Source organism: Pristiophorus japonicus, chromosome 32, assembly GCF_044704955.1.
Source record: "Pristiophorus japonicus isolate sPriJap1 chromosome 32, sPriJap1.hap1, whole genome shotgun sequence".
NCBI lineage: Eukaryota > Metazoa > Chordata > Chondrichthyes > Pristiophoridae > Pristiophorus > Pristiophorus japonicus.
The window spans coordinates 796,354-815,983 of record NC_092008.1 but is presented as its reverse complement, the minus strand read 5'-3'; the positions used below and the strand labels follow the sequence as shown (position 1 = coordinate 815,983).

At 54.7% G+C, this 19,630-nt stretch overlaps 2 protein-coding genes across 3 annotated transcripts in view; one reads left to right on the top strand and one right to left on the bottom strand.

The window, feature by feature from the left end:
* The window catches only part of LOC139240626 (L antigen family member 3-like), a 6,539-nt gene extending 5,681 nt beyond the window's left edge, over positions 1-858 (bottom strand). Inside the window, exon 1 of the mRNA XM_070869183.1 lies at positions 763-858. Coding sequence (XP_070725284.1) covers positions 763-812 — 50 coding nt within the window. The 5' untranslated portion in view covers positions 813-858. The remainder of the gene's footprint in view (positions 1-762) is intronic.
* On the top strand, positions 594-19,035 carry LOC139240625 (Krueppel-like factor 15). Of its 2 annotated transcripts, XM_070869182.1 has the most exons (4): positions 594-773; positions 9,523-9,703; positions 11,212-12,091; positions 16,750-19,035. In XM_070869182.1, exons 3-4 carry the CDS (start codon positions 11,322-11,324, stop codon positions 16,913-16,915), a joined length of 936 nt encoding a protein of 311 aa, XP_070725283.1. In that variant the 5' UTR covers positions 594-773; positions 9,523-9,703; positions 11,212-11,321; the 3' UTR covers positions 16,916-19,035. The 2 variants fall into 2 exon arrangements, with proteins under 2 accessions (XP_070725283.1, XP_070725282.1); XM_070869181.1 differs by lacking the exon at positions 9,523-9,703.
* Positions 19,036-19,630: the final 595 nt, after the last annotated feature.

The window sequence follows — 19,630 nt, the reverse complement described above, 5'->3', positions numbered from 1 at the left end:
CCTCCCTAACAGCACTGTGGGAGCACCTTCACCACACGGACTGCAGCGGTTCAAGAAGGAGCCTTACCACCACCTAAAGTGAGTACATTCCAAAAAGTATTTAATTGGTTATAAAGCTCGGTGGTTGTGAAAGGTACTATATAAATGAAAGTCTTTCTTTCTGTCCCAAGGGCCATTAGGGCTGAGCAATTAATGCTGGCCTTGCGCACATTCCATAAAAGAAACCCTCCCCCCATTACATCCATAAGAGGTTCCAGCAAATGAGTTTTGGAGAAGTAAAACTACAACTCCCAGCAGGCTGCAGCGGCCTGGGCAGGCGCAGTGAGGCTCAGCCTCCATCTCCCAGCATGCCGCGGCCCATGGGCGCCAAACCCCCCACGCTGCGACAAAACTACAACTCCCAGCAGGCTGCAGCGGCCTGGGCAAGCGCAGTGAGTCTCAGCATCCATCTCCCAGCATGCCGCGGCCCATGGGCGCCAAACCCCCCCCCCCCACGCGGCGACAAAACTACAACTCCCAGCAGGCTGCAGCGGCCTGGGCATGCGCAGCCGGCGGCCGGCCGACAAGTCCCGGCAGGCTGCGCGGCAGGGGGCAGAGGCGGCAGAAGGAGCGCAATGGCGGACAGCCTTCGCCTTTGGTTTCGCTTCGCAGACGGGAAAAGCGCCCCCCCCGCGGCCTTCTCCTTCGCCACACGCCCTCCGGAGAGGACGAGCCCGCCTCGCCATCCCCGCCGACGGCCGCTGGAGGCGCGGCAAAGGATACAACCGCAGCCGGTTAGCGCCGTTAGCGACGGCCGCCGCCGCCGCCGCCATCTTGATTCGAGGAGTTGAGGCGGCTGGACTCGACCATCGAGCGGGGGGAAGAGGGGGGGGTTCGGCTGGTGGGAGATACCACTCAGGGAGAAGGGTTTTTTTTTAATCCAGCCAGTGGGGGAGACCATCCTGCAGCAAGAGAGGGGGGGGGGGAAGTGGAAGATACCATTGAAGAAAAGGGGGTAGGAGGGGACAGGAGGCTAATGGAATGCACTCCCTCAGATCAAAAAGACTTGCATTTGTACAGCGCCTTTCACAACCGCTCCGCTTTTACCGCCGGCGAAGCACTTTTGGAGTGCGGTTATTCTTGCAACGCGGGAAACGCAAAAGCCAAAATTGCGCACAGCAAGCTCCCAAAGCCGCAATCTCCACCCGCCGATGAAGGACCAGGGCAGCAGGCGCATGGGAACACCACCACCTCCACGTTCCCCTCTCAGCCATTTAGGACCGAGATGGGGAGAAACTTCTTCACCCAGAGAATTGTGAACCTGTGGAATTCTCTACCACAGAGAGTTGTTGGGGGCCAGTTCGTTGGATATATTCAAAAGGGAGTTAGATGTGGCCCTTACGGCTAAAGGGATCAAGGGGTATGGAGAGAAAGCAGGAATGGGATACTGAGGGAATGATCAGCCATGATCTTATTGAATGGTGGTGCAGGCTCGAAGGGCCGAATGGCCTGCTCCTGCACCTATTTTCTATGTTTCACACACACACCATGCAGGTACAGCAGGCGGTGAAGAAGGCAAATGGCATGTTGGCCTTCATAGCGAGAGGATTTGAGTACAGGAGCAGGGAGGTCTTACTGCAGTTGTACAGGGTCTTGGTGAGGCCACACCTGGAATATTGTGTTCAGTTTTGGTCTCCTAATCTGAGGAAGGACATTCTTGCTATTGAGGGAGTGCAGCGAAGGTTCACCAGACTGATTCCCGGGATGGCAGGACTGACATATGAAGAAAGACTGGATCGACTGGGCTTATATTCACTGGAGTTTCGAAGAATGAGAGGGGATCTCATAGAAACATATAAAATTCTGACGGGACTGGACAGGTTAGATGCAGGAAGAATGTTCCCGATGTTGGGGAAGTCCAGAACCAGGGGTCACAGTCTAAGGATAAGGGGTAAGCCATTTAGGACCGAGATGAGGAGAAGCTTTTTCACCCAGAGAGTGGTGAACCTGTGGAATTCTCTACCACAGAGAGTTGTTGGGGTCAGTTCGTTAGATATATTCAAAAGGGAGTTAGATGTGGCCCTTACGGCTAAAGGGATCAAGGGGTATGGAGAGAAAGCAGGAATGGGGTACTGAGGGAATGATCAGCCATGATCACATTGAATGGTGGCGCAGGCTCGAAGGGCCGAATAGCCTACTCCTGCACCTATCTTTTATGTTTCTATCCCTCGACTGGGAAATATATCGGCCGTTCCTTCATCGTCGCTGGGTCACAATCCTGGAACTCCCTCCCTAACAGCACTGTGGGAGCACCTTCACCACACGGACTGCAGCGGTTCAAGAAGGCGGCTCACCACCACCTTCTCAAGGGGCAATTAGGGACGGGCAATAAACGCCGGCCTGGCCAGCGACGCCCACATCCCAGGAACAATTTTTTTTTAAATGAGCTGCTGTCTACATATTCACAGCATAACTAAAATCGCCTTTTTCCAACTCCGTAACATCGCCCGTCTCAAGCCCCTGGTAAAACACCAGCCTTACATAAGAATTAGGAGCAGGAGTCGGCCATTCGGCCCCTCGAGCCCGCTCCGCCATCCAATCAGATCACGGCTGATCTTCGACCTCAACTCCACTTTCCCGCCCGATCCCTCGATTCCCCTCGAGCCCAAAAACCTACCGATCTCGGCCTTGACTATACTCAATGACTGAGCCTCCACAGCCCTCTGGGACAGAGAATTCCAAAGATTCACCTCCCTCCGAGTGAAGAAATTCCTCCTCATCTCAGTCCTAAATGGCCGAGCCCTTATCCTGAGACTGTGTGACCCCTGGTTCTAGACTCCCCAGCCCCGGGGGAAACACCCTCCCTGCATCTACCCCGTCAATCCCCCTCACAATCCGACACGTTTCAGTGAGATCACCTCCCATTCTTCTAAACTCCAGAGAGTACAGGCCCAGTCTGCTCAATCTCTGCTCCTCGGACAATCCCCCCATCCCAGGAATCAGTCTGGTGAACCTTCATTGCTCCCCTTCTGAGGCAAGGATGTCCTTCCTCAGATAAGGAGGCCACTGTGCACAGTAGATCTCGTAATATCAGGGGTCCCTCAGACACTGGGCATCCCGCTACCCTCTCAGGAACCACGCGCTGCTTGGAAAGATCGGGACAGCTCGGTGTTCGCGGAGATCGGGGCAGGGACCGGTCAGTTTGTGGATCAAGGCTGTCAACTGTGGCCCAGTGCGTAGCACACTCGTCACTGAGACAGAAGGTTGTGGGTTCAAGTCCCACTCCAGGGACCCGAGCATAGAAATCTAGGCTGACACTCCCAGTGCAGTGCTGAGGGAGTGCCGCACTGTCGGAGGGGCAGTACTGAGGGAGCGCCGCACTGTCGGAGGGGCGGTACTGAGGGAGCACCGCACTGTTGGAGGGGCAGTACTGAGGGAGAGCCGCACTGTCGGAGGGGCGGTACTGAGGGAGCGCTGCACTGCGCTGTCGGCGGGGCAGTACTGAGGGAGCACCGCACTGTCGGAGGGGCGGTACTGAGGGAGCGCCGCATTGTCGGAGGAGCAGTACTGAGGGAGCACCGCACTGTCGGAGGGGCGGTACTGAGGGAGCACCGCACTGTCGGAGGGGCGGTACTGAGGGAGCACCGCACTGTCGGAGGGGCGGTACTGAGGGAGCGCCGCACTGTCGGAGGGGCGGTACTGAGGGAGTGTCGTACTGTCGGAGGGGCGGTACTGAGGGAGCCCCGCACTGTCGGAGGGGCGGTACTGAGGGAGCGCCGCACTGTCGGAGGGGCGGTACTGAGGGAGCGCCGCATTGTCGGAGGAGCAGTACTGAGGGAGCACCGCACTGTCGGAGGGGCGGTACTGAGGGAGCACCGCACTGTCGGAGGGGCGGTACTGAGGGAGCGCCACACTGTCGGAGGGGCGGTACTGAGGGAGCACCGCACTGTCGGAGGGGCGGTACTGAGGGAGCACCGCACTGTCGGAGGGGCGGTACTGAGGGAGCACCGCACTGTCGGAGGGGCGGTACTGAGGGAGCGCCGCACTGTCGGAGGGGCGGTACTGAGGGAGTGTCGTACTGTCGGAGGGGCGGTACTGAGGGAGCCCCGCACTGTCGGAGGGGCGGTACTGAGGGAGCGCCGCACTGTCGGAGGGGCTGTATTTCGGATGAGACGTTAAACCGAGGCCCCGTCTGCCCTCTCGGGTGGATGTAAAAGATCCCGGGGCCACTATTGAAGAAGAGCAGGGGGAGTTCTCCCCGGTGTCCTGGGGCCCAATATTTATCCCTCAACCAACATCACTAAAACAGACGATTCGGGTCATTATCACATCGCTGTGTGTGGGAGCTTGCTGTGCGCAGGTTGCCGATTCCCACATTACAACAGTGAGCGCACTCCGATAGTACGCCATTGGCTGTGAGGCGCTTTGGGACGTCCGGTGGTCGTGAAAGGCGCTATATAAATGCGAGTCTTTCAGCAGGACTGCAGCGCACTCTCTCTCTCTCTATCTCTCTCTCTGTCACTGCTGTTTACCCATTGTCATTGCTGCCAATGTGAGCGAGATTGGGAGCAACAGGTCAGCTCTTAAGATAAGAGTTTGGAAAAATATGGAGTGATCCAGAGGTCAGAGCCCTGTGTTTGGAACCACTTCAGCGGAGGACTGACGCATGTCTGTGCGCGACATCACCGGCTTATCTCTCACTGCTGGAGGGTTCTGTGACTCCTGCAAGTTTGTAGTTTATTGTCGGATTTGCGACATTGAGTCGAAAACACTGATTCGACAAATATTTTCTCCCTAATTCCCTTCTTCCCTCTCCTGACTCTCTCTTGGGTACAGTTCCTTGTCCAGAGACTCCAAGCTGACACTCCCAGTGCCTTACTGAGGGAGCGCCGCACTGCGCTGTCGGAGGGGCGGTACTGAGGGAGCGCCGTACTGCGCTGTCGGAGGGGCGGTACTGAGGGAGCGCCGCACTGCGCTGTCGGAGGGGCGGTACTGAGGGAGCGCCGTACTGCGCTGTCGGAGGGGCGGTACTAAGGGAGCGCCGCACTGCGCTGTCGGAGGGGCGGTACTGAGGGAGCGCCGCACTGTCGGAGGGGCGGTACTGAGGGAGCGCCGCACTGCGCTGTCGGAGGGGCGGTACTGAGGGAGCGCCGTACTGCGCTGTCGGAGGGGCGGTACTGAGGGAGCACCGCACTGCGCTGTTGGAGGGGCCGTTACTGAGGGAGCGCCGCACTGTCGGAGAGACGGTACTGAGGGAGCGCCGCACTGTCGGAGGGACGGTACTGAGGGAGTGTCGGAGGGGCAGTACTGAGGGAGTGCCGCACTGTCGGAGGGGCGGTACTGAGGGAAACATAGAAAATAGGTGCAGGAGTAGGCCATTCGGCCCTTCTAGCCTGCACCGCCATTCAATGAGTTCATGGCTGAACATTCAACTTCAGTACCCCATTCCTGCTTTCTCACCATACCCCTTGATCCCCCTAGTAGTAAGGACCTCATCTAACTCCTTTTTGAATATATTTAGTGAATTGGCCTCAACAACTTTCTGTGGTAGAGAATTCCACAGGTTCACCACTCTCTGGGTGAAGAAGTTCCTCCGCATCTCGGTCCTAAATGGCTTACCCCTTATCCTTAGACTGTGACCTCTGGTTCTGGACTTCCCCAACATTGGGAACATTCTTCCTGCATCCAACCTGTCTAACCCCGTCAGAATTTTAAATGTTTCTATGAGGTCCCCTCTCATTCTTCTGAACTCCAGTGAATACAAGCCCAGTTGATCCAGTCTTTCTTGATAGGTCAGTCCCGCCATCCCGGGAATCAGTCTGGTGAACCTTCGCTGCACTCCCTCAATAGCAAGAATGTCCTTCCTCAGGTTAGGAGACCAAAACTGTACACAATACTCCAGGTGTGGCCTCACCAAGGCCCTGTACAACTGTAGCAACACCTCCCTGCCCCTGTACTCAAATCCCCTTGCTATGAAGGCCAACATGCCATTTGCTTTCTTAACCGCCTGCTGCACCTGCATGCCAACCTTCAATGACTGATGTTCCATGACACCCAGGTCTCGTTGCACCTCCCCTTTTCCTAATCTGTCACCATTCAGATAATAGTCTGTCTCTCTGTTTTTACCATCAAAGTGGATAACCTCACATTTATCCACATTATACTTCATCTGCCATGCATTTGCCCACTCACCTAACCTATCCAAGTCGCTCTGCAGCCTCACAGCATCCTCCTCGCAGCTCACACTGCCACCCAACTTAGTGTCATCCGCAAATTTGGAGATACTACATTTAATCCCCTCATCTAAATCATTAATGTACAGTGTAAACAGCTGGGGCCCCAGCACAGAACCTTGCGGTACCCCACTAGTCACTGCCTGCCATTCTGAAAAGTACCCATTTACTCCTACTCTTTGCTTCCTGTCTGACAACCAGTTCTCAATCCATGTCAGTACACTACCCCCAATCCCATGTGCTCTAACTTTGCACATCAATCTCTTGTGTGGGACCTTGTCGAACGCCTTCTGAAAGTCCAAATATACCACATCAACTGGTTCTCCCTTATCCACTCTACTGGAAACATCCTCAAAAAATTCCAGAAGATTTGTCAAGCATGATTTCCCTTTCACAAATCCATGCTGACTTGGACCTATCTCTTTCCAAATGCACTGCTATGACATCCTCAATAATTGATTCCATCATTTTACCCACTACCGATGTCAGGCTGACGGGTCTATAATTCCCTGTTTTCTCTCTCCCTCCTTTTTTAAAGTGGGGTTACATTGGCTACCCTCCACTCCATAGGAACTGATCCAGAGTCAATGGAATGTTGGAAAATGACTGTCAACGCATCCGCTATTTCCAAGGCCACCTCCTTAAGTACTCTGGGATGCAGTCCATCAGGCCCTGGGGATTTATTGGCCTTCAATCCCATCAATTTCCCCAACACAATTTCCCGGCTAATAAGGATTTCCCTCAGTTCCTCCTCCTTACTAGACCCCCCGACCCCTTTTATAACCGGAAGGTTGTTCGTGTCCTCCTTCGTGAATACCGAACCAAAGTACTTGTTCAATTGGTCCGCCATTTCTTTGTTCCCCGTTATGACTTCCCCTGATTCTGACTGCAGTGGACCTACGTTTGTCTTTACTAACCTTTTTCTCTTTACATATCTATAGAAACTTTTGCAATCCGTCTTAATGTTCCCTGCAAGCTTCTTCTCATACTCCATTTTCCCTGCCCTAATCAAACCCTTTATCCTCCTCTGCTGAGTTCTAAATTTCTCCCAGTCCCCAGGTTCGCTGCTATTTCTGGCCAATTTGTATGCCACTTCCTTGGCTTTAATACTATCCCTGATTTCCCTTGATAGCCACGATTGAGCCACCTTCCCTTTTTTATTTTTATGCCAGACAGGAATGTACAATTGTTGTAGTTCATCCATGCGGTCTTTAAATGTCTGCCATTGCCCATCCACAGTCAACCCCTTAAGTATCATTCGCCAATCCATCCCAGCCAATTCACGCCTCATACCTTCAAAGTTAGCCTTCTTTAAGTTCTGGACCATGGTCTCTGAATTAACTGTTTCATTCTCCATCCCAATGCAGAATTCCACCATATTATGGTCACTCTTCCCCAAGGGGCCTCGCACAACGAGATTGCTAATTAATCCTCTCTCATTACATAACACCCAGTCTAAGATGGCCTCCCCCCTAGTTGGTTCCTCGACATATTGGTCTAAAAAACCATCCCTTATGCACTCCAGAAAATCCTCCTCCACCGTATTGCTTCCAGTTTGGTTAGCCCAATCTATGTGCATATTAAAGTCACCCATTATAACTGCTGCACCTTTATTGCATGCACCCCTAATTTCCTGTTTGATGCCCTCTCCAACATCACTACTACTGTTTGGAGGTCTGTACACAACTCCCACTAACGTTTTTTGCCCTTTGGTGTTCTGCAGCTCTACCCATATAGATTCCACATCATCCAAGCTAATGTCCTTCCTAACTATTGCCTTAATCTCCTCCTTAACCAGCAATGCTACCCCACCTCCTTTTCCTTTTATTCTATCCTTCCTGAATGTTGAATACCCCTGGATGTTGAGTTCCCAGCCCTGATCATCCTGGAGCCACGTCTCCGTAATCCCAATCACATCATATTTGTTAACATCTATTTGCACAGTTAATTCATCCACCTTATTACAGATACTCCTTGCATTAAGACACAAAGCCTTTAGGCTTGTTTTTTTAACACCCTCTGTCCTTTTAGAATTTTGCTGTACAATGGCTCTTTTTGTTCTTTGCCTTGGGTTTCTCTGCCCTCCACTTTTCCTCATCTCCTTTCGGTCTTTTGTTTTTGCCTCCTTTTTGTTTCCCTCTATCTCCCTGTATTGGTTCCCATCCCCCTGCCATATTAGTTTAACTCCTCCCCAACAGCACTAGCAAACACTCCCCCGAGGACATTGGTTCCGATTCTGCCCAGGTGCAGACCGTCAGGATTGTACTGGTCCCACCTCCCCCAGAACCGGTTCCAATGCCCCAGGAATTTGAATCCCTCCCTGCTGCACCATTGCTCAAGCCACATATTCATCTGAGCTATCCTGTGATTCCTACTCTGACTAGCACGTGGCACTGGTAGCAATGCCGAGATTACTACTTTTGAGGTCCTATTTTTTAATTTAGCTCCTAGCTCCTTAAATTCATTTCGTAGGAACTCATCCCTTTTTTTACCTATGTCATTGGTACCAACGTGCACCACAACAACTGGCTGTTCTCCCTCCCTTTTTAGAATGTCCTGCACCCGCTCCGAGACATCCTTGACCCTTGCACCAGGGAGGCAACATACCATCTTGGAGTCTCGGTTGCGGCCGCAGAAACGCCTATCTATTCCCCTTACAATTGAATCCCCTATCACTATCGCTCGCCCACTCTTTTTCCTGCCCTCCTGTGCAACAGAGCCAGCCACGGTGCCATGAACTTGGCTGCTGCTGCCCGCTCCTGATGAGTCATCCCCCTCAACAGCACTCAAAGCAGTGTATCTGTTTTGCAGTGGGCTGACCACAGGGGACCCCTTCCTTCCTTGCACTACTCTTCCTGCTGGTCTTCCATTCCCTATCTGGCTGTGGACCCTTCTCCTGCGGTAAGACCAACTCGCTACACGTGATACTCATGTCATTCTCAGCATCGTGGATGCTCCAGAGTGAATTCACCTTCAGCTCCAACTCCGCAACGCGGACCGTCAGTAGCCGGAGGTGGACACACTTCCCGCACATGTAGTCGTCAGGGACACTGGTGTTGTCCCCGTGTTCCCACATGGTACAGGAGGAGCATATCACGTGACCGAGCTGTCCTGCCATGACTTACTGTCGGAGGGGCTGTATTTCGGGATGAGACATTAAACCGAGGCCCCGTCTGCCCTCTCGGGTGGATGTAAAAGATCCCACAGCCACTATTGGAAGAAGAGCAGGGGGAGTTCTCCCCGGTGTCCTGGGGCCCACTATTTTCTTGCTCGCTCACATGCTCCCTGTTTCTCTCTCTGTGTCCAATAGATACCCCTCGACCAACGTCACTCAAAAAACAGACGATCTGGGTCGTTACCACGTTGCCTGTTTGTGGGAGCTTGCTGTGCGCAAATTGGCTGCCGCCTTTCATCAACAAAAAAAAGAGCTTCCTTGGCTGTGAGGCGCTGCGGGAGGTCGCGAGGTTACGAAAGGCGATGTCTGATGAACAGTACGTGGGTTTGATGAGACGTGAACCCTGTTGTTATTTGCCGAGTGACTCTGGGAGCAGTGGTTACACATTAACCGGGCCTTGCAATGCTTTCCAGCCGACTGCTGAGCCCTGGCCCAATGAGGGGCTGGGTTGCATGTCGGGCCCTGAACTCGCCCTCGCCCTGAGCCAGGCCGCCCCCACCCCTCCCCCCAGGCAGGGCGAGGGCTCTTTAAATAGGAGCAACGTGAACAGGTTCAGGAATTCCACTCGCAGAGTACAGGGAGAGTGAGACTGCGGGAGGAGCGACCGAGACTGCGCGAGGAGCACAGGAAGCGAGGCGTCGATTCCAGCGCCCCGCGGAGGTCTCCTGTCCCCGCGTGCTGTCCCGAGCCCGGGCCACGTGCCCCGGTGATCACCCGCCCAGCCCCCGACCGAGAAGGCCAACAGTGAATCGCACCCCTGCCCTGGGCCAGCGGCTCAGGTAAACCCCCGTCAGCGGGTCAAACGGATACCAGGAAATCTCCTGGACGGGCGGGGGGTAGTCAGGCCACCGATCGTGACAAGGCTGCAGATCTCAGCCAGAACGAGCAGTGTAGAGGGAGCTTTACGCTGTATCTAACCCCCTGTACCTGCCCTGGGAGTGTTTGATGGGACAGTGTAGAGGGAGCTTTACTCTGTATCTAACCCCCTGTACCTGCCCTGGGAGTGTTTGATGGGACAGTGTAGAGGGAGCTTTACTCTGTATCTAACCCCCTGTACCTGCCCTGGGAGTGTTTGATGGGACAGTGTAGAGGGAGCTTTACTCTGTATCTAACCCCCTGTACCTGCCCTGGGAGTGTTTGATGGGACAGTGTAGAGGGAGCTTTACTCTGTATCTAACCCCCTGTACCTGCCCTGGGAGTGTTTGATGGGACAGTGTAGAGGGAGCATTACTCTGTATCTAACCCCCTGTACCTGCCCTGGGAGTGTTTGATGGGACAGTGTAGAGGGAGCTTTACTCTGTATCTAACCCCCTGTACCTGCCCTGGGAGTGTTTGATGGGACAGTGTAGAGGGAGCTTTACTCTGTATCTAACCCCCTGGACCTGGCCTGGGAGTGTTTGATGGGACAGTGTAGAGGGAGCTTTACTCTGTATCTAACACCCTGTACCTGCCCTGGGAGTGTTTGATGGGACAGTGTAGAGGGAGCTTTACTCTGTATCTAACCCCCTGTACCTGCCCTGGGAGTGTTTGATGGGACAGTGTAGAGGGAGCTTTACTCTGTATCTAACCCCCTGTACCTGCCCTGGGAGTGTTTGATGGGACAGTGTAGAGGGAGCTTTACTCTGTATCTAACTCCCTGTACCTGCCCTGGGAGTGTTTGATGGGACAGTGTAGAGGGAGCTTTACTCTGTATCTAACCCCCTGTACCTGCCCTGGGAGTGTTTGATGGGACAGTGTAGAGGGAGCTTTACTCTGTATCTAACCCCGTGCTGTACCTGCCCTGGGAGTGTCAGTCGGATCTAACTCTGTGCGTCTGATCGGCAGGTTCGAATCGAGTGCGGATCGCCATCTCTGCGAGACAAGACGACATTCCCCCCCCCAGCCCCTGCCCCTGACCTGCCCAGGATTGCGTTGGAGTTTACCGCTGGGTGACGATGTTCTATTACGGCTGCCCCAGCCTGTGCGCCCGGGTCCAGCAGCCCCTCTGGGAGTACAGCAGCGACAGCTCCGGCGAGAGTTCCCCGTTGCGCGAGGGCCCCGGGCCCGGCGAGGGCTTCATCGACTACCTGCTCTCCCAGGCCGCGTCGTGCGAGCAACCGGGCTCCGACCGCCAGCTGCCCGACTCGCTGCCCGGGCCCTCGCGCCTCTTCCAGCCCACCCTGGACGAGATTGAAGAGTTCCTGCTGGAGCACGCGGGCCTGGCGCTGAGGGGGCGGGCCGGCCCGGAGGCCCAGCTGGGAGCGGAGGAGAGCTCGCCGTGCCCGGCGGAGCAGCTCGAGCCTCGGCGCGCCGCCGTGGAGGCGGCGCAGCGGGCGGGCGGCGGGGAGCAGAAGACCCCGGCCGCTTGCTGCCCCCCCCCCCTGGTCCTGCAGCTGCGGGAAGGCCGGGGGCTGGCCTCCCAGCTGCTGGTCAGCATCCAGGGTCAGACCTACAGCCTGGTGCCCCAGGCCCTGCCCTGTGCCCCGCCCCCCCGCCAGTTCGTCCGCATCGCCGCCAAGCTCTCGGCCCAGGCCCAGGCCTGCCACCGGGCCCCCAGGCTGGGGTGCCCAGCCGCCGCTGCCCGCCCCGAGCTCCAGAAGGTGCACAAGTGCGCGTACCCGGGCTGTGCCAAGATGTACAGCAAGAACAGCCACCTCAAGGCCCACACGCGGCGACACACCGGGGAGAAGCCCTTCGCGTGTACCTGGCTCGGCTGTGACTGGAGGTAAGAGGACCACTGGCCCAAAGCAAGAGTTTGATCGGTGTTGAGGGGGGCTGGGCCGTGACGCCCCCTGCAGTCAAATATCCCGCCCACCGGCAAACGCCTGGTGGTTGACCCCCTGCCAAAGGTGGGCAGAGGAAACGTTACAAGGGACCCACCCTCAAAGCCTCCCTGATAAAGTGCAACATCCCCACCGACACCTGGGAGTCCCTGGGCCCAAAGACCAGTCCGCCCTGAGTGGAGGAAGTGCATCCGGGAGGGCGCTGAGCACCTCGAGTCTCGTCGCCGAGAGCGTGCAGAAACCAAGCGCAGGCAGCGGAAGGAGCGTGCGGCAAACCAGTCCCACCCTCCCCTTCCCTCAACCACTGTCTGTCCCACCTGTGACAGGGACTGTGGTTCCTGTATTGGACTGTTCAACCACCTGAGGACTCATGTTAAGAGTGGAAGCAAGTCTTCCTCGATTCCGAGGGACTGCCTACGATAAACCGCCTTATCTGTGAGGAGGGAGGGCTAACGAGGCGAGGGAATACGCATTAAACGGTCAGACACTGAGAAGTGTAGAGGAACAGAGGGACCTGGGAGTGCAGGTCCACAGATCCCTGATAGTAGCAGGCCAGGTGGATCAGGTGGTTTATCAGAGGCAGTCCCTCGGAATCGAGGAAGACTTGCTTCCATTATTAAAGTGAGTCCTTAGGTGGTTGAACAGCCCAATACGGGAACCACAGTCCCTGTCACAGGTGGGACAGACAGTGGTTGAGGGAAGGGGAGGGTGGGACTGGTTTGCCGCACGCTCCTTCCTCTGCCTGCGCTTGGTTTCTGCACGCTCTCGGCGACGAGACTCGAGGTGCTCAGCACCCCTCCCGAATGCACTCCCTCCACTGAGGGCGGACTGGTCTTTGGGCCCAGGGACTCCCAGGTGTCGGTGGGGATGTTGCACTTTATCAGGGAGGCTTTGAGGGTGGTCCCTTGTAACGTTTCCTCTGCCCACCTTTGGCCCGTTTGCCCGTGAAGGAGTTCCGAGTAGAGCGCTTGCTTTGGGGACTCTCGTGTCTGGGGGGACATGCGGACAATGTGGCCCTGCCCGGCGGAGCTGGTCGAGTGTGGTCAGTGCTTCGATGCTGGGGATGTTGGGCCTGGTCGAGGATGCTAACGTTGGTGCGTCTGTCCTCCCGGGGGATTCTGCTAAGGGAAATAGGCAAATGGAATTTAATCCAGTGAAGTGTGAGGTAATGCATTTGGGGAGGGCTAACAAGGCAAGGGAATACACATTGAACGGTCGGACACTGAGAAGTGTAGAGGAACAGAGGGACCTGGGAGTGCAGGTCCACAGATCCCTGAAGGTAGCAGGCCAGGTGGATCAGGTGGTTAAGAAGGCATACGGAATACTTGCTGGGAAGTCTAAAACAAGGGCTCACACAGTCTCAGGATACGGGGCAGGAAATTTAGGAGCGAGATGAGGAGAAATGTTTTCACTCCGAGGGAGGTGAACCTGTGGAATTCTCTCCCACAGAAGGCTGTGGAGGCCACGTCATTGAATATATTTAAGAGGGAGACAGATAGATTTCTAGACACAAAAGGCATCAAGGGGTATGGGAAGAAAGCGGGAATATGGTGTTGGGATAGAGGATCAGCCATGATCGTATTGAATGGTGCAGGCTCGAGGGGCCGAATGGCCGACTCCTGCTCCTATTTTCTATGTTTGCTTTTATTAGTCGAGGCATGGAATACAAGAGCAGGGAGGTTGTTCTTGAACTGTATAAAACACTGGTTTGGTCACAGCTGGAGTACTGCGTGTAGGTCTGGTCACCACATTACAGGAAGGATGTGATTGCACTGGAGAGGGTGTAGAGGAGATTTACCAGGTTGTTGCACTGGAGAGGGTGCAGAGGAGATTTACCAGGATGTTGCACTGGAGAGGGTGCAGAGGAGATTTACCAGGATGTTGCACTGGAGAGGGTGCAGAGGAGATTTATCAGGATGTTGCACTGGAGAGGGTACAGAGGAGATTTACCAGGATGTTGCACTGGAGAGGGTACAGAGGAGATTTACCAGGATGTTGCACTGGAGAGGGTACAGAGGAGATTTACCAGGATGTTGCACTGGAGAGGGTACAGAGGAGATTTACCAGGATGTTGCACTGGAGAGGGTACAGAGGAGATTTACCAGGATGATGCACTTGAGAGGGTACAGAGGAGATTTACCAGGATGTTGCACTAGAGAGGGTACAGAGGAGATTTACCAGGATGTTGCACTGGAGAGGGTACAGAGGAGATTTACCAGGATATTGCACTGGAGAGGGTACAGAGGAGATTTACCAGGATGTTGCACTTGAGAGGGTACAGAGGAGATTTACCAGGATGTTGCACTAGAGAGGGTACAGAGGAGATTTACCAGGATGTTGCACTAGAGAGGGTACAGAGGAGATTTACCAGGATGTTGCACTGGAGAGGGTACAGAGGAGATTTACCAGGATGTTGCACTGGAGAGGGTACAGAGGAGATTTACCAGGATGTTGCATTGGAGAGGGTACAGAGGAGATTTACCAGGATGTTGCCAGGTCTGTGGAATTTTAGCTGCGAGGAAAGATTGGAGAGGCTGGGTTTATTTCCTTGGGATAGAGGAGGCTGAGGGGAGACCAGATTGAGGTGTATAAAATGATGAGGGGCCTGGATAGAGTGGATAGGACGGACCTGTTCCCCTTGGCAGAGGGGTCAACAACCAGGGGGCAGAGATTGAAAGTAATTGGGGGGAAGTTTAGAGGGGATTTGAGGGGAAATGTCTTCACCCAGAGGGTGGTGGGGGTCTGGGGGGGAACTCACTGCCTGGAAGGCAAGCATTCCATGTGCCTTCTTAACCGCCTTATCCACCTGGCCTGCTACCTTCAGGGATCTGTGGACCTGCGCTCCAAGGTCCCATTATCTTAGGCAGTCCCTCGAAACGAGGATGACTTGTTTCCACGCCAAAAGAGATGAGTTCAATGAAGGACCTAATATTCCCGATCCCGAACTACATCCTGAAGGGTGGAACGTTCCTGTGGGTGGATTGTTTTAACGTGGGGTGACCGTTGCACACCAGCCACCACACGGGGCTCGACAGAGCGAGGTCTGGGTCCAGGGGCAAGGGTTAACCAGGAGGACTGGAGACCAGCTCTGCTGCACGGACCCAGTGCACACAACATATCGCACAGTGTGTGGGCTGGGCCCGTGCTGCCCCCCGGGCCCTCGGCCTCTCCTGGGCCCCGATCACGTCCTTCCAAGGTCTGTCTGTGCGGGACGGTTCTACGTAAGAAAGAAATAGGAGCAGGAGTCAGCCATTCGGCCCCTCGAGCCTGCTCCGCCATTTAATACGACCATGGCTGATCCGATCATGGACTCAGCTCCACTTCCCTGCCCGCCCCCTTATCGGTTAAGAAACTGTCTATCTCTGTCTTAAATATATTCAATGTCCCGGCTTCCACAGCTCTCTGAGGCAGCGAATTCCACAGATTTACAACCCTCTGAGAGAAGAAATTCCTCCTCATCTCAGTTTTAAATGGGCGGCCCCTTATTCTAAGACCATGCCTCCTAGTTCTAGTCTCCCCCATCAGTGGGAACATCCTCTCTGCATCCACCTTGTCAAACCCCCTCATAATCTTACACGTTTCGATACAATCACCTCTCATTCTTCTGAATTCCAATGAGTAGAGGCCCAACCTCCTCAACCTTTCCTCATAAGTCAACCCCCTCATCCCCGGGATCAACCGAGTGAACCTTCCCTGAACTGCCTCCAAAGCAAGTATATTCTTTCGTAAATACAGAGACCAGAACTGCACGCAGTACTCCAGGTGTGGCCTCACCAATACCCTGTATAACTGGAGCAAGACTTCCCTGCTTTTATACTCCATCCCCTTTGCAATAAAGGCCAAGATACCATTGGCCCTTCCTGATCACTTGCTGTACCTGCATACTAACCTTTTGTGTTTCATGCACAAGTACCCCCAGGTCCCGCTGTACTGCGGCACTTTGCAATCTTTCTCCATTTAAATAATAATTAGTTTTTTATTTTTTTCTGCCAGAGTGGATAACCTCACATTTTCCCACATTATACTCCATCTGCTTAATTTTTTCCCACTCACTTAGCCTGTCTATGTCCTTTTGCAGATTTTTTGCGTCCTCCTCACACATTGCTTTTCCTCCCATCTTTGTATCATCAGCAAACTTGTCTACGTTACACTTAGTCCCTTCTTCCAAGTCGTTAATATAGATTGTAAATAGTTGGGGACCCAGCACTGATCCCTGCGGCACCCCACTAGGTACTGATTGCCAACCCGAGAATGACCCATTTATCCCGACTCACGATTTTTTGTTAGTTAGTCAATCCTCTATCCATGCTGATATATTACCGCACAACCCCGTGAACATTTATCTTGTGCAGTAACCTTTCACGTGGCACCTTATCAAATGCCTTCTGGAAATCCAAATACACCACATCCACTGGTTCCCCTTTATCCACCTTGTTCGTTACATCCTCGAAGAACTCCAGCAAATTCAGCGTCCGGTGTCCGTGGGGCTCGAGGGGGTAGAATGTGGGGGTGGGGGGGGGTGTTAGTTTCCGATCGCTCGCCCGCTCTGACGGCCTGCCCCCACTTTCTCTCTGCCTTCCCCCCCCCTCCCCCACTGCAGGTTCTCCCGATCGGACGAGCTCTCCCGTCACAAGCGCTCGCACTCGGGGATCAAACCCTACCAGTGCGCGGCGTGCCAGAAGAGGTTTGCTCGCAGCGACCACCTGTCCAAGCACGTGAAGGTCCACCGACTCCCCCGATCCAGCCGCGACCAGCAAGACGGCTAGCCCGAAGCCCCTCGCTGCCGCCCCTCGCGTCTAGACGAAGGAGGAGACGGCGCCTGCTCTCCGAGACGGAAGCGTACCGTCCTGAACACAGGACGTCGGATACAGACTTTGGGATTGTCGTGCTGCCTGGCAGTTTACAGGGGCACCTCTCCGAGAAAGAAGACCCCCCCCCCTCCCGCCATCCCATACCAATAGACGGGTCGCCTTAATAATCAGCACAGACCGACTGCGTTCATTACTCGGAACTCCTTCACGGCAAACGAGCCAAAGGTGGGCAGAGGGAACGTTACAAGGGACCACCCTCAAAGCCTCCCTGATAAAGTGCAACATCCCCACCGACACCTGGGAGTCCCTGGGCCCAAAGACCAGTCCCGCCCTAAGTGGGGGAAGTGCATCCGGGAGGGCGCTGAGCACCTCGAGTCTCGTCGCCGAGAGCGTGCAGAAAGCAAGCGCAGGCAGCGGAAGGAGCGTACGGCAAACCAGTCCCACCCTCCCCTTCCCTCAACCACTGTCTGTCCCACCTGTGACAGGGACTGTGGCTCCCGTATTGGGCTGTTCAGTCACCGCAGGATTCATTGTTAGAGTGGAAGCGAGTCTTCCTCGATTCCCAGGGATAGCCGATGATGATGATCTCGCACAGGTCAACCCTCGTCATGTCCAGTCGATCGTCTCTCCAATTTCCCCACAGGCTGGGGTTCCCACAGCCTCTGTTACCCTATCGCCAAGACACAAGTCAGGAGTGTGAGGGAACACTCCCCACTTGCCTGGATGAGTTGCAGTTCCAACAACACTCGAGAAGCTCGACACCATCCAGGACAAAGCAGCCCCGCTCGATGGGTCACGCTCCCCACCACCTCCAACACTCACTCCCTCCACCACCTCCAACACTCACTCCCTCCACCACCTCCAACACTCACTCCCTCCACCGCCTCCAACACTCACTCCCTCCACCGCCTCCAACACTCACTCCCTCCACCACCTCCAACACTCACTCCCTCCACCACCTCCAACACTCACTCCCTCCACCACCTCCAACACTCACTCCCTCCACCGCCTCCAACACTCACTCCCTCCACCACCTTCAACACTCACTCCCTCCACCGCCTCCAACACTCACTCCCTCCACCGCCTCCAACACTCACTCCCTCCACCACCTTCAACACTCACTCCCTCCACCACCTCCAACACTCACTCCCTCCACCACCTCCAACACTCACTCCCTCCACCACCTCCAACACTCACTCCCTCCACCACCTCCAACACTCACTCCCTCCACCACCGGCGCACCGTGGCTGCAGTGTGCACCGTCCACAAGATGCACCGCGGCAACTCGCCAAGGCTTCTTCGGCAGCACCTCCCAAACCCGCGACCTCTACCCACCTAGAAGGTCAAGGGCAGCAGGTCCATGGGAACACCACCCCCTCCACGTTCCCCTCCCAGTCACACACCATCCCTCGACTTGGAAATATATCGGCTGTTCCTTCATCGTCGCTGGGTCACAATCCTGGAACTCCCTCCCTGACAGCACTGTGGGAGCACCTTCACCACACGGACTGCAGCGGTTCAAGAAGGGGGCTCACCCCCACCTTCTCACGGGGCGAATAGGGATGGGCAAGAAATGCCGGCCTTGGCCAGCGACGCCCACATCCCAGGAACTAAGAAAATAAATCGATTGAGGGGGTCTCTCATGGACTGGTTTGTCCCGTTGCCCTATAGACTGAGGGTCCCATAGCCCCTGTCCCGAGGGGTCGGGGGCGGGTTGGTCTGTGCGGGCACTGAAAGGGTCGCTGGCTCTGTGGATACGATAAATCTGTCGGGATCAGTGAAGTCGGAGAGGCAGCAACAATGAGTGACAGGAGAGACGGGAATTGTGCTGGAAGTTAATATTTGACCGTGCACTCTCTGTACCCGAGGGCTGTCAGCGTGTGACCACTTGTGAGGGGTCTGCACATCTTCATTAGCTGGGACCGTACTGTTCAGCCATGAACTCATTGAATGGCGGTGCAGGCTAGAAGGGCTGAATGGCCTGCTCCGGCACCTATTTTCTATGTTTCTATGTGCTTTATTCACGTGGTGTTTCCTGACTGAGTTGTGAAGCTATCTGATTGCTGTATTTTTTGTGAAAGGAATTGTTTTAATAAATGTTCAATGCACAGAGTTTGGACTTTGTGATTTTTGTCGGTCTCTGTCTCTGTCTCACTGTCTCTCTCTCTGCTCTGTTTGTGTGTGTCTCTCTCTGTCTGTGTCTCTCTCTCTCTGTCTGTGTCTCTCTCTCTCTGTCTGTGTCTCTCTCTGTGTCTCTGCCTCTTTCTTTCCCTTCCCCTGTCTGTCTCTGTTTCTCTGTGTCTATTTCTGTCTCTGTCTTTATTGCAAGGGGGATGGAGTATAAAAGCAGAGAAGTCCTGCTGCAACTGTACAGGGTATTGGTGAGGCCACACCTGGAGTACTGCGTGCAGTTCTGGTCTCCGTATTTAAGGAGGGATATACTTGCATTGGAGGCAGTTCAGAGAAGGTTCACTCGGTTCATTTCGGGGATGAGGGGGTTGCCTTATGAGGAAAGGTTGAGGAGGTTGGGCCTGTACCCATTGGAGTTTAGAAGAATGAGAGGTGATCTTATTGAAACGTATCAGATTCTGAGGGGGGCTGGACAGGGTGGATGCAGAGAGGATGTTTCCCCCTCGTGGGGGAATCTAGAACTAGGGGGCACATAGTCTC